General features: G+C 42.6%; 1 protein-coding gene across 1 annotated transcript in view; it reads left to right on the top strand.

Moving 5' to 3' along the window:
- The window catches only part of FAM186A (family with sequence similarity 186 member A), a 59,194-nt gene that overhangs the window by 17,261 nt on the left and 28,236 nt on the right, over nucleotides 1-13,697 (top strand). The window contains exon 4 of the mRNA XM_055124588.1: nucleotides 11,186-13,556. Coding sequence (XP_054980563.1) covers nucleotides 11,186-13,556 — 2,371 coding nt within the window. The remainder of the gene's footprint in view (nucleotides 1-11,185; nucleotides 13,557-13,697) is intronic.

Raw genomic sequence — 13,697 nt, forward strand, 5'->3', positions numbered from 1 at the left:
CTTCACCAGTGCCCATCTTCCATCACCAACCCCCCCAGTATACCTGCCGCCCCCTCCCACCTCCCCAGTCCCAACCCTTGCACATGATATGTTTCACTTCGTTTACGCCTTATTTCGATTACATTCCATGTTTCAACACACAACTCACTACCGTTGTTGGGGTTTCCCCCAAAAAAGAAAAGCAGTCCTATTGCCAAGGAGGCATTTGATAGTTCTCCATTGCTAAGAATATAGAGATATTAAGTCCCGCTGTTTGTTACATAGTTTTTCTTTTTCCCCCTTGCCCCGCGCCACCGAGTTCACGCCTGTTTTAGTAATCGCCACGCTGCCTGACAAGGGAAAAAGAAACCGAAAAGGATGGTTATTTCCCGTCATCAGCAGGCGTGGGGCTCTGGCTTAGTTGATAGACTTGTAGAGTATCTGCAAGCAGTCTCTGGAACCGACGGTCTTGCGCTGGTGTCGGCTCCGGCTCGAGATTCCACCAGCGTCCCGCTGTTCCTTGTACATAATTTTTCCCCTTATATCCCATTCCCACGCCACCAGGTCTGTTTGCTTAATGGACATCACACTGTAGTTGATGACACACCGCGTTTCTTCCCGAGAAAGAAGAAAATTTCTTCTCAGCCGGCGTGGGGATATAGCTTAGTTCAGTCTAGTGAGATGGCTACCACTTTGATTGCCTTCAATATTTCAGCAACAGACTTACTATTAGGATCTCCCACAAAAGTCCGCCCCATTAGAAAGGAACCATTACATATTGCTCATACTAAGATGACATTAAGTCGCGCGGCCGCTGCCGCGGCCGCGCGGTTTTGGGTTTCTGTATAAAGTCCAGGGAAAGTACAACCAGAAATAACATCACTATAAACTTTTACCCTTTTATGGTGCTCATAAGATGGAGAAACCTAGAGAGAGGCTCGGCGTCTCCGTTTTGCGCTCAGGAAAACCGCGGCCCCTGCGCTGTGCTCAGGAGGGAGGAGTTGAGAGAGAGACAGGTTAAAAGAATTGGGGGATGCCCGGGTCCCACAGCTTCAGCACGCCGTGGGGTCTCTGGTCCCATGCCGGAATTAGTTCAGTGGGCTGCTTGGGGTCCGAGGGCGCTCCCTCGGGCCCCTCCATCATGCTCCTTCCACAGCCGGGTCCAAAAGCACTCCAATGATTCTTATGTTATTCCTCTTGGCATCATCCCGTAGGTCTCTGATTCGCCCTAGAGCTATTTTAAGATCTTTTCCAATTGTCTGTTGTAGCATGTGGGCTTTCTGTTGCTCATCTTCAAGCTCACTAATTCTCTCTTCAGCTGTAGCCATTTTACTGTTGAGGGCTCCCACTGTGTTTTTTATTTTGTCTACACTGTCTTTAATTCGTGACATTTCTGAATGTAGCTTTCCTATTTCTGCTCTCATTTCTTCCCGTAATTTCTTCGATGACTGCTCCACCGTTTCAAGTTCGATGAACATTCTCAGAATTTCTTCTCTGAATTCTTTATCAGAGAGATCGCATTTGTGGGAACCCCCCGCTGAGGCTTCTGGACTCTTATTCGTCCTCTCCTTGCTGTGGGGATTTGAGCTGTTTCTTCATGCTGTCACTGTTGTATGGAGTGGGACCTTCCAACTAACTAGTTAATCTCTCTTTTCGTGAGTTTTTGATATTTTAGTGCAAATGGAGTAGGCTAGTGGTAAATTTAGGCTTTTGTGTTTGAGGTAACTGGGGAGATCTCCACAAAGTCGGTTAATGGGGATTGCGACATCTGTCAAGTACACTAGAACAGGGGAAAATAACTGCTGCAGCGCAAGCGGCCGCCACTCCCGGCGACCACGCCCACTGAAGTGGGGCCACGCCCACTACCAAAGGGGCCACGCCCCTTTTGGCCACTGGTCACTGGCTGGAGATGGGGTCCGGGAGCCATGAGAGCGCGCAGCTCGCGGGCACCATGGGCTGGGACGCTCAGTGAGGGGAAGTGGCGCACCTGGATGAGGAAGCAGGAGGAGCAGGCTCAGTGGCTGGCGGCGAGGGGCGGGGTCCCTGTCTGCTGGACACTGGCTGGAGATTGGGTCGGGGGCTGCGCGCATAGCGCGCTGGCACCAAGGGCTGGGACGCTCAGTCTCATATTTAATTTTTAAGAAATTATTAACATATTTCCCAGGTGACAGCAACAGGATTTAAATTTCTCTATATCTTTTTTTTTTTTAATTGAATCACATGGGCTGGAGCGATAGCACAGCGGTTGGGCATTCACCTTTCACGTGGCCGACCCGAGTTCTATTACTCCTTCCCTCTCGGAGAGCCGGGCAAGCTATAGAGAGTATCGAGCCCGTGCGCCAGAGCCTGGCAAGCTACCCGTGCGTACTGGATATGCCCAAACCAGTAACAATAAGTCTCTCAATGAGAGACGTCACTGGTGCCCGCTCAAACAAATCACAGTGACAGTGACAAATTGAATCACAGTGATTCAACCTGCTGTTGAATATTATATGTTCTAAAACCCATCCAGCCCCATGAGGGGCATTTTTAATGTGAAACATTTTATAATGATAAAAGAATCAGTTCATCAGGAAGCTATCACAGTGAAAATGTACACACCTAATAACATATTCTTAAAATACAAGTTGGCAAAAATTAAGAGGAGAGATGAATAATTTAATAATAGTTTAAGAACTCATATATGTGTGTGTGTATATATATATATATAGAGAGAGAGAGAGAGAGAGAGAGAGAGTGAAACATTTACAGTTTTTCATGATTCTTTTTTTTTTTTTTTTTTTGCTTTTTGGGTCACACCCGGCGATGCACAGGGGTCACTCCTGGCTCTGCACTCAGGAATTACCCCTGGCGGTGCTCAGGGGACCATATGGGATGCTGGGAATCGAACCTGGGTCGGCCGCGTGCAAGGCAAACGCCCTACCTGCTGTGCTATCACTCCAGCCCTTACAGTTTTTCATGATTGGATTTCAGTCATGTAATGTTCCAACACCCATCCCTTCACCAGTGTACTTTTCCCACCACCAGTGGTCCCAGTTTCCTTTCTCTGGCCGGGCCCCACTCAATCCCCCACATGTCTGCCACTATGGCAGGCACTTTTATTCTCTCTCTCTCTCTCTCTCTCTCTCTCTCTCTCTCTGTTTCCTTTTGGGCCTTATGGTTTGCAATGCAAATAATGAAAGGTTATCAAGTATATCCTTTTACCTGCTTTCAACACTCAATTCCTGTCCAAAATCATCATTTCCAATTATTACTGTTAAGTTGGCCTTTTCTCTATCCTAAGTGCCCTTCACCCCCCTTACACACATATTCTTGTAGCAAGGCAAGCTTCCAACCTGCTCTTCACCCCCTTCACACACACACTCTTGTAGCAAGGCAAGCTTTCAACCTGCCCTTCACCCCCCTCACACACACAGTCTTGTGGCATATATACACACGGAATACTATGAAGCTGTCTTGCAGTTCATTGCAACTTGGGTCAATCTGGAGGATATAAGTCAGAGCGGGGAGGATATATATTAGAGAGCAAAGGACATAAGAAGATGATCTTACTCATTTGTAGTATTTAGAGAAACAAAACAAGAGCATAGACAATAATGAATAATGATAAATCCTTGGCCTTAGTTTACAAACTGATATTACCAAGAGGGGAGAGAAGTGAAATAAGGACATTCATGAAATTTGGGGCATTTTGACGGTATACTGTACATCAAAACCATAAATGTTTTCACTATTACACAGTGTTACTTAAAGTGCAATAAAAATAAATTTTAAAGAATATTAATTCATAATTAATGAAATTACTGATATGGTTGGAATTATACTTGCCATTTCACTGTATTACATATTCCTCATATCTCTCTTTTAACTTCTGTTCTTCTCTATAGCCTGTTTCAATTCCCATCACCTCTACCCTGCTTTATATCTTTTGAGTAATTTTCTTAGTGGTTGTGTTCTATAGATTGCATGTTAAGATATCATAATTTGTTTTAGATTAATCCAAGAAAAATATAGAATTCTTGTTTCAATAGCTCCATTATTTATCTTACCTTGGTGTTGTAACATGTATTTCACATCTTTATATGTCATAAATCCAATACTATAGTTTTTAGCAATTGTCTTAAAATATTTAAAAGTAGAAAATTGTTTTTTAATAGAAAATTATTTTATTGAGATACACAAAGTTGTTCATGATTGGGTTTTATTCATACAATGTTCTAACACCTGTCCCTTCACCAGTGTACATTTTCTACCACCGATGTCCCCATTTTCCCTCCCTCCAACTCTACCCACATCTGCCTCTGTGGCAGGCATTTTTCTTCTTCTCTTGCTCTTGTTCTCCCTTTTTCCTCTTGGGTATTATGGTTTGAAATACAGGTATTGAAGGGTTATTATGTACATTCCTCTACATACTTTCAGCACTCAGTTCTTGTCCAGAGTGATCATTTCCAACTATTCTTACAGTAGTACCTTCTCTATCCTAACTTGCCTCTCCTCCACTACTCAGCCACCAGGGAAAATGAAGTCATGGAATTTGTTTCTAAATGAATGGACATGGAGAGTATCATGCTGAGTGAAATGAGTCAGGGGAGAGAACAGACATAGAATGTGCCAATCTCCTAACCATGAAATAGTCCTCTGGCCCTTGTTCTACTGTCCTTGGGTATTAGTCTCATACTATGTTCTTTATCCTACAAATGAGTTCACTCATTCGATATCTGTTTCTCTCCCCTGACTTATTTCACTCAGTATTATACTCTCCATGTCCATCCATTTAGAAGCAAATCTCATGACTTCATTTTCCCTGGTGGCTGAGTAGTATTCCATTGCATAGATGTGTCGTGGCTTCTTTATCCCGTCATTTGTTCTTGGGCACTTGGGTTGTTTCCAGATTCTGGCTATTGAAAATAGTGCTGCAGTGATCACAGAAGTGCAGGTGGCACTCCTTATTGTGTGTTTTTGGGTTCCCAAGGTATATTCCCAGAAGTGGTAATGCTGGGTCAAATGGGAGCTCAATTTCTAGTTTTTTGAGGAATGCCCACATTGTTTTCCATAAAGGCTAGATCAGTTGGAATTCCACCAACAATGAATGAGAATCCCTTTCTTCCCACATCCACACCAGCACTGGTTGTTCTTGTTCTTTTTGATGTGTCTTTGTGGTGTGAGATGATATATCACTGTTGTTCTGATTTGCATCTCCCTGATGATTAGTGATGGAGAGCATTTTTCATGTGCCTTTGGCCATTTTTACTTCTTCAGGAAATTTTCTGTTCACTTCTTCTCATTTTTTGATGGGATTGGATTTTTTTCTTATAAAGTTCTACCCGTACGTTATATATCTTTGCTATTAACCCCTTACAGATGGGCATTGGGTAAGTAATTTTTTCCATTTCATGGGCTGTCTTTGTATCTTGGTCATTGTCTCCTTTTACAATGACCAAGGAGAAGCTTTTTAGTTTAATGTGGTCTCATTTATCTTTGCTTACACTTGCTTGGTCACTGGTGTTTCATCTTTGAAGATGATTCATCTTTGAAGATTTAGCTTCAATGTCATGGAGAGTTCTGGCTGTGTTTTCCTTCATGTAGTTTATGGATTCAGGTCTGATGTTAGGGTCTTTAATTCATTTTGACCTGACTTTTGTGCAAGGCATTAGATAGAGGTCTGAGTTCATTTTTTTTTCTTTTTGGGTCACACCTGGCAATGCACAGGGGTTACCTCCTGGCTTTGCACTCAGGAGTTACTCCTGGCGGTGCTCAGGGGACCATATGGGATGCTGGGAATCGAACCCAGGTCGGCCGCGTGCAAGGCAAACACCCTACCCGCTGTGCTATTGCTCCAGCCCCTGAGTTCATTTTTGTACATGTAGCTGCCTGGGTTTCCCAGCACTGCTTGTTGAAGAGGCTTTCCTTGCTTCACTTCGTATTACTTGTTCCTCTGTCAAAGATTAAATGGTCATACATTTGAGGGTCTGTATCAGCATGATAGTCAGCTCTTTTCCATTGATCTATGGTACTGTCTTTATTCCAATACCATGCTGTTTTAATTACTGCCTCTTTGTAAGTGCAGTTTGAAGTTGGGGAAGGCAATTTCTCATCTTATTCCCAAAGATTACTTTAGCTATTTGTGAGGGTTTGTTGTTCCATCTGAGTTTCAGAACTGTTTGATCTAATTCTTTGAAAAATGTCATAGGTATACTTATAGGGACATACTGAATCTGCATGATGTTTTGGGGAGTATTGCCATTTTGACAATGTTAATCCTTCTAACCCATAAGCAGGGGATGTATCTCCATTCCTCATGTCCTCTTTTATCTATTGAAGCAGTGTTTAGTTGTTTTCTTTGGATTGGGCCTTCACTTCTTTAGTTAAACTGATTCTGAGGTACTTGATAGAAAATAATTTTATTGTCTCTTTATATTTACCCACATATATTGTAGCTCTTTATTTCTTTGTATGAATTTATATCCTGAAGAACTTCTTCAAAATTTCTTGTAAGTATGGCTACTAGCTACATAATTTTTCTATTTTTTTCTCGGGAATATATATATTGTTGGCCGCCCTATGACCCGGCTTCCCAGCACCAATCATGTATTTCACCTTTGCACTTTTGTATTTCAATAAAAACATGGAAAACTGTCCAGCTGGCTGCTAGAGAGAAAGTGGGTGTGGTGGTTCCCTCCCACCCAGGCAGAAGCGTCGCATATGCATGACAGTGAATGCTGCTCAGGACTCTGCGCCAGGCTGTTTTCACTCAGGGTGCCCCAGAGAGGGGCTCCCTATCTCAAGGGACCCAGCCCCGGCTGCCATCCTCCACAACCCAACTGCTGCCATGCTCTAGGCTGCTTTCTACATGCTCAGGCTGAGCTTCACGTATTAGTGAACATACCTAAACATCGTAAGACACTCCCTATTCATTTTCCATAATTACCACACCATATTTGATTGGAGGCAAGATGGCACCAACACCACTGGAACCCCTTGCACTCTTCTGAACCCAGCTCACCATCTCACCTTAGACAGGGTGTGACTCAGCACGCCAGACATGGAACTCTAGGCATGATCCCTGCTGAAACTCTACGTGATTCCTGATGGACATTGCCAGCTGTTTTGCAAGATTCGGACAGAATGGCATCAGCCCAGCATAGAGAAACCACAGCGGCAGCTGCAGCATTGCCGCCTGCCTGGGCTGGGCCGAGTCGCAGTGCCATGGTGGCAGTGAGCACAGTGACTCATCCACTGTGGAGTGCTGTCAGACAACCACCCAGTGACCTGGGACTTGGTGCAGGTGTTCAACCTGGCACAGACCCTCCACGATAGGGTCCTGTTCTGCCAGCTGCTCAACAACCTCCAGGTGCATTCCATCAACCTCAAGGAGATCAACCAACATGAGGCTGCAGATGTCCCAGGTGCTGCCCAGAGATGCAAGCAGGTGCATGTTTGTCAGTGTGCAGATCATTACAACATGCCAGTCTACCAAAAGCTTACATTCGGTAGATTGGGAACACCTGTAAAGGCAATTGGAGGCTACCCCAAAAGCTTCCGTCCTTCTTGGAGAGCCCAGCAAGCTACCAAGAGTATCCTGCCCGCACGGCAGAGCCTGGCAAGCTCCCTGTGGCTTACTCGATATGCCAAAAACAGTAACAACGACGGTCCTCATTCCCCTGATTCTGAAAGAGGCCCCATTACACCATTGGGCTACAAGTGAAAGGACGAATGGAGATGTTATTGGCATCCACTCGAGCAAATCAATGAACAATGGGATGACAGTGATACAGTGATACAGTGATATATATTTCATCTGCTTGTTTCTTTTCTTTTCTTTTTGAAGGAGGTGGTATCCCTGGAAGTGCTCAAGAGATTATTCCTGGTTCTGTGCTCAGGGATCATTCCCAGTATGATCCCTAAGCTTGGAGAATAACAGGACCATATGCAGGAATCAAATCAGTATGAACAAGTCAAGTGCCTTCCCCCATATACTATCTTTCTTGCTCTTCACCTACATGTCTTAATAGTCTGTTCTTTTCTTTTCTTTTATTTTATTGAATCACCGTGACAAAAGTTACAAAGCTTTCAGGTTTAAGTCTCAGTCTTATAATGATCAAACCCCCATCCCTTCACCAGTGCACCTGTCCCCCAACCAAGAACCCCAATATATCCCCCTCCCACCCCCCACCCCCCCGCACCTGAGTGGCCAATGATCTTCACTTTATTCTCTCTATACTTTGGATATATTCAATATTTCAACAGAGAACCGACTATTATTATTTGGAATTTTCCCCCAACAATCAAACCTGCTGAAAAGGAATCATTTGATAGTTTGTTTTCCATTGCTGAGAATGAAGATTATCGGAGCTCACGCGGCCACAACAGCAGCCGCGCAGTTTTGGATTTCTGTTGTTTTAGCTCAGTTTACAGTCTAGATGCATTTCTATAAGTCTCTCGGTGCCAAAATGTGTTAGTAGACCTCCCGGATCATAGTCTTTAAGGAGCAGAGGGGGCGTGTCATGCACGGCTGCTCCAGATCTCATCTGGGCGGAGGGCATTATTTGTTTTTTGAACTACATCTTATAGTGCTTGAGGACTACTAATTTAGTGGTTGAGGGCCACTCTTGACAGTGCTTAGGGGACCACAGGTGCCAAGGATTGAGTTGAAGTGCAAAACATGCATTTCAGAAATTTGAGATCTCCTTGCCTAATTTTTTAATAGCTATAGCGTTAGTTATTTTTAATTATTTGTTATAGGTTAGGTAATATGGTTACAATAGTCCTTACATTTTTAACATTTAAAATTTAATTTAAAAGTACGGCTAGGATGTTTGCCTTGTACGTGACCAACCTGGGTTTGATTCCTCTGTCCCTCTCAGAGAGCCCGGCAAGCTACCGAGAGTATCCTGCCCTCACGGCAGAGCCTGGCAAGCTACCCGTGGTATATTCGATATGCCATAAACAGCAACAACAAGTCTCACAATGGAGATGTTACTGGTGCCCGCTTGAGCAAATCGATGAACAACGGGATGACAGTGACAGTGACATAGTGATAGAAAAAGTTACTATTTATCATGACCAAAGTGTCCATGACCTTTCACCATCATCTTTATGTCACCTCTGATCCATTCTTCATTGTCTCCTATCCTCCCACCACTGCTTTTTTTTTGGGGGGGGTCACCCCTGGGCATGAACAGGGGTTACTCCTGGCTCTTCACTCAGGAATTAGTCCTGGCGGTGCTCAGGGGACCATATGGGATGCTGGGAATTGAATCCGGGTCGACCGCGTGTAAGGCAAACGCCCTACCCGCTGTGCTATCTCTCCAGCCCCATGGTTGTTGTTTTTTTTAATGTCATATTTTGTTTTGTTTTATTGGCTTTTTGGGTCACACCCAGCAATGCTCAGGGATCACTTCTGGCTATGCACTCAGGAATTACTCCTGACAGTTCTCGGTGGACCATATGGGATGCCAGGGATAGAACCTGGGTTGACCACATGCAAAGCAAATGCTCTACACAATCTACTATCACTCTGACATCTTTAAGTGTTTTTGTAACTGAAAATTTTTTTAAACTGCAGGGGACATGCACTAATAGGAATCAAATCTTGGTATCCCACAGGCAAAGCATGTACACTAATCCTTTGACTAACTGCCTGACTCATTTCCAGAACTTCACTGTATCACTGTCACTGTCATCCCATTGTTCATCGATCTACTCGAGCGGGCATCAGTAACATCTCTATTATACTCAGCTCTGAGATTTTAGTAGCCTCTCCTTACTCGTCTTTCACAGCAATTGGAAGCTCTTTCAGGGTCAGGATAATGAGACCTATTGTTACTGTTTTTGGCATATCGAATATGCCACAGGTAGCTTGCTAGGCTCTGCTGTGCGGGCGGGACTGAGAGTATTCCAGAACTTATTTATTTATTGGTCATGCCCAATGATGCTCAGGGTTTACTCCTGAGCTCAGAGATGACTCCTGGAGAAGCTTGGAGCTGGAAAGACCACATAGGGAGCTGGAGATAAGTTGGCTCAGCACAATCAAGGCAAGTGCCCTCCCCATTGTACTACTGACGTAACCCCATTTCCTGAAAATGTTTTGACCACTTTAAAGTTCCTCATTGACCCACTACTTTTTTAGTAGTATGATGTTTAATTTTCAAGTGTTGGAGCTGGAGCTATAGCACAACAGGTAGGACGTTTGCCTTGCACGTGGCCAACCCAGCTTTGATTCCCAGCATCCCATATGGTACTCTGAGCACCACCAGGAGTAATTCCTGAGTGCAAAGTCAGGAGGTAATCCCTTCGCATTGCCGGGTGTGACCCCTCCAAAAAAAATCAAGTGTTGTGTTTTTCTAGTTTGTCATTTGTGGTTAATTTCTACTTTCAAAGCATTGTGGTGAGGAATTTGTTTGATAAAGTTCCTGTACTCTTGGGGCCGGGGCAGTAATCCAGCAGGTAGTGTGCTTGCCTTGCAGGTGGCCAAGCTGGATTTAATCACCAGCATCCCATATGGTCCCCTGAGCACTGCCAGGAGTGACCCCTAAGCATTGGCAGGTATAGCCCCAAATCAAGCCAAATAAACAAAAGATTCCTGTCGTCTTGAGTTTTAAAAATTTCAGTGAAGCAAGATAGTTTTTATTGGAATAAATTTACCTAAACAGGGAAGAGAAAGAGGAGTATATGTTCAAGAGAGAACTTGGGCTTCTCCTGAATGGATAAAAAACAGATATATGTGTTCAAAGGAGAACATAGGTTTGGACCAGAGTGATAGCACAGCACTTGCCTTGCATGCAACTGACCTGGGTCCCATCCCCAGTACTTCTAATTACACATTTCAAAACTTCTTTAGTTTAGTTTTCCTAATTTAATATGTTGATTAATATACTCTATTTGATAAACAATTGCTGCCATTATTTTTTGGTTTGTTTTTGTTTTGTGGCCATATGCAGTTATGCTCAAGGCTTACACATGGCTCTGCACTTAGGGATCACTTCTGGTGAGCTCGGGGGATCATATGGGGTGCTAGATTTGAACCCAGATTTGCCACATACAAGGAAAGTGCCTTACCCTACCTACTGTACTATCACTCTGGTACCCTGATAAATCTTATCTTACAGCTATCTATTAATTTAAGGTAAACTTCTTAATCTTAGGAAGAGCATAACACAAAAGAATAAGAGCAATCTTTATCTTATGTTCTGTTTTCTTCTTCTAGTATTTAGAGGTACCCTATGGAAATCTTGGAAAGAAAGAGCTACAAAGCGACCTGCAACAGCCCATGCTTTAAAACCAGAGCAGATACTTAGTGACGACTTTGCAACAAAAACAAAGATTTCAGAAATCCAAGATATGTTACAGGAACTTGCAGGTACTTCAATGTTCACTAAATTGGAAAGCAATGCTATTAAGTATATATCAGCAACAATATCAAGTCTTTCTAAAGCTTTGACTACACTAAATGATGAAGTAAAAGTATTAACAGTCCAAAGTGACACTGGGCAAACAGATGAGGAAGATGAAAATAAAAAAAATCTAGTAAATAAGCAAATAATAAGTTATATTTGTGAAAAAAATGAAATGCTTCAGCAGAGTCTTCAAATTGCAGAAGAAAAATACGAAAGACTTTGTCAGCAAGTAATGTCCGCAACATTCATTAAACCACCACCTGAGCTTCCTCCCCAGTCATCCTTGGCTAGTACCACAGGAAGCACTGCAGATAAAGAAACTGAAAGTATTGTAGATGCGGGCCTTCAAAAAGAGGCCGGAACTTTGGGGATGAAGTGGGACTCAACTGTTCCACATATATATGAAGATGAACAGATATCCCCTGATAAAGAAATCTCCCAAGGCCAGTTATCACAGAAGAGAAGTAGTTATGGGATTGATCAGCCACAGAAAAAAAGGCATGTTAGAAGCCTGAGTGCACCTAAGATTTCTGGATCAAAACACAGAATTGATAAAGACGAAGAGGAAATTGAAGTCACCAAAACTGATATCCAAGTTGAGTTACCACCGCTGGAAGAGATGAAAGAAGAAACAGGATCAGACTCCACTCTTGTATCCAAAAGTCCAGATGTCTCTTATGATGCCTCTTCTATTGGTCACAAGAGGAGTACAACTGATCGATTCAGGAAGATCAAATCTGCATTTTTATTTGATAAAAAAGATACAAAAGATACTCGTTCAGACTATTTATTTGATAAAAAAGATACAAAAGATACTCGTTCAGACTATTTATTTGATAAAAAAGATACAAAAGATACTCGTTCAGACTATTTATTTGATAAAAAAGATACAAAAGATACTCGTTCAGAGAGTACAGAGGAAGAGACCCCTGAGCCAAAATACAAAGATACTAGGCAAATTGGTGAAGGACAGTCAAAAACAGGCCAAATAAAGATTCCCACTGAGAAAGTGAAACGAAAAAAGGGTACTCATTCAGAGGCTACCAAAGAAGAGACCCCAGAGTCCATACACAAAGATTCTAGGCAGATTGGTGAAGTACAGTCAAAGACAAGCCGTTTAAAGGTTCCTATTGAGAAAGTAAAACCAAAACGCCAGAAACGGATTTTAAAACTAGCTGCAAGTGAAGAAGGAGAAATTGATAAGAATGTCCCAGCCTCCACCAAATCCTATAAACTTGAAAGTGCATCTAAAATAACCAGAGAGACTTCAGAATTTACTAGAGATCTAGAAAGTCAACAAGATGAACATGAACAGAGAAATATAGAGGACTTTCAGAAATCTGTAGTAGATTACCTAAAAGACAGAATTAAGGAGGCAGAAAAGCTTTGGGATAAAAAAACTTGGCACAAAGAGTTAGTAGACAAAAAAGAAGATGAAGATTTAGGAGTTATAAAGGAACAAATAGAGGAATACTTTGAAAAAGTGGCTGACACCGTGACAGCTGTTGTGAAAAAATACAAAGATATAAAAAAGAAGAAAAAAAGAGTAGACAAACAAAAAGAGGAAGACTCAATTATACCAGAATTGAATGTTCAGATGCCAAGTACAGCAACATCTGCAATTAGCACCTCAGTCTCATATAGGAGCACGGACCCCAAAACTGACCATTTAATGCAAAGGATGGTGACTGAAATAGTAAGTGAAGGAGATATTTCAGGAGTCTCTGTAGAAGACAAAGACCAGGAGGAGCAAAATAAGAATCAAGAGGATTATTTACAAAAAAGTAAAGAAAAAGATATTGATATGAGTCTTAAGTCCCAGTCGCAAAAAGAAAGAGATGAGATGACAGATCAGAATTTAGAGAAGGGAGAAGCAGACTTCCACATGGAAGAGGAAGAGCAAACAGAGGGGCAGGAAAAAGAGGTGAGGGAGAAGCAGCCAAAACAGAGGATGCAAGTGCAGATTGAACAAGGTAAAGGACATGAAGAGAGGGAAGCGCAGCTTGGGAGGTCAAAGCAACAGCAACTGGAAGAAGAAAAGTATAAAATGACATTGAAAGAATTTCAGATGACAAAAAGTGAGGAAGAGCAAGGGGAAATGGAATTTTCAAAGACAGATATTAGTAGGGAAAAAGAAGTGTTAATGAAGACAGGAAAGAAAAAGACAGAAGACTATGAAAGGCAGAAGCAGAAAAAAAAAGGGGGTGGTAAGGAGAAAAAAACTGAAGAAGTAAGACTTGAGATCTCTCCATCTATCAGAGGGAAAGAGCAATTGAAAGACGCATCTGACTCATACAAAAAAGAAGAGTTCCAGGGAGCTCA

This window comes from Sorex araneus, chromosome 2 (genome assembly GCF_027595985.1).
Source record: "Sorex araneus isolate mSorAra2 chromosome 2, mSorAra2.pri, whole genome shotgun sequence".
Classification (NCBI taxonomy): domain Eukaryota; kingdom Metazoa; phylum Chordata; class Mammalia; order Eulipotyphla; family Soricidae; genus Sorex; species Sorex araneus.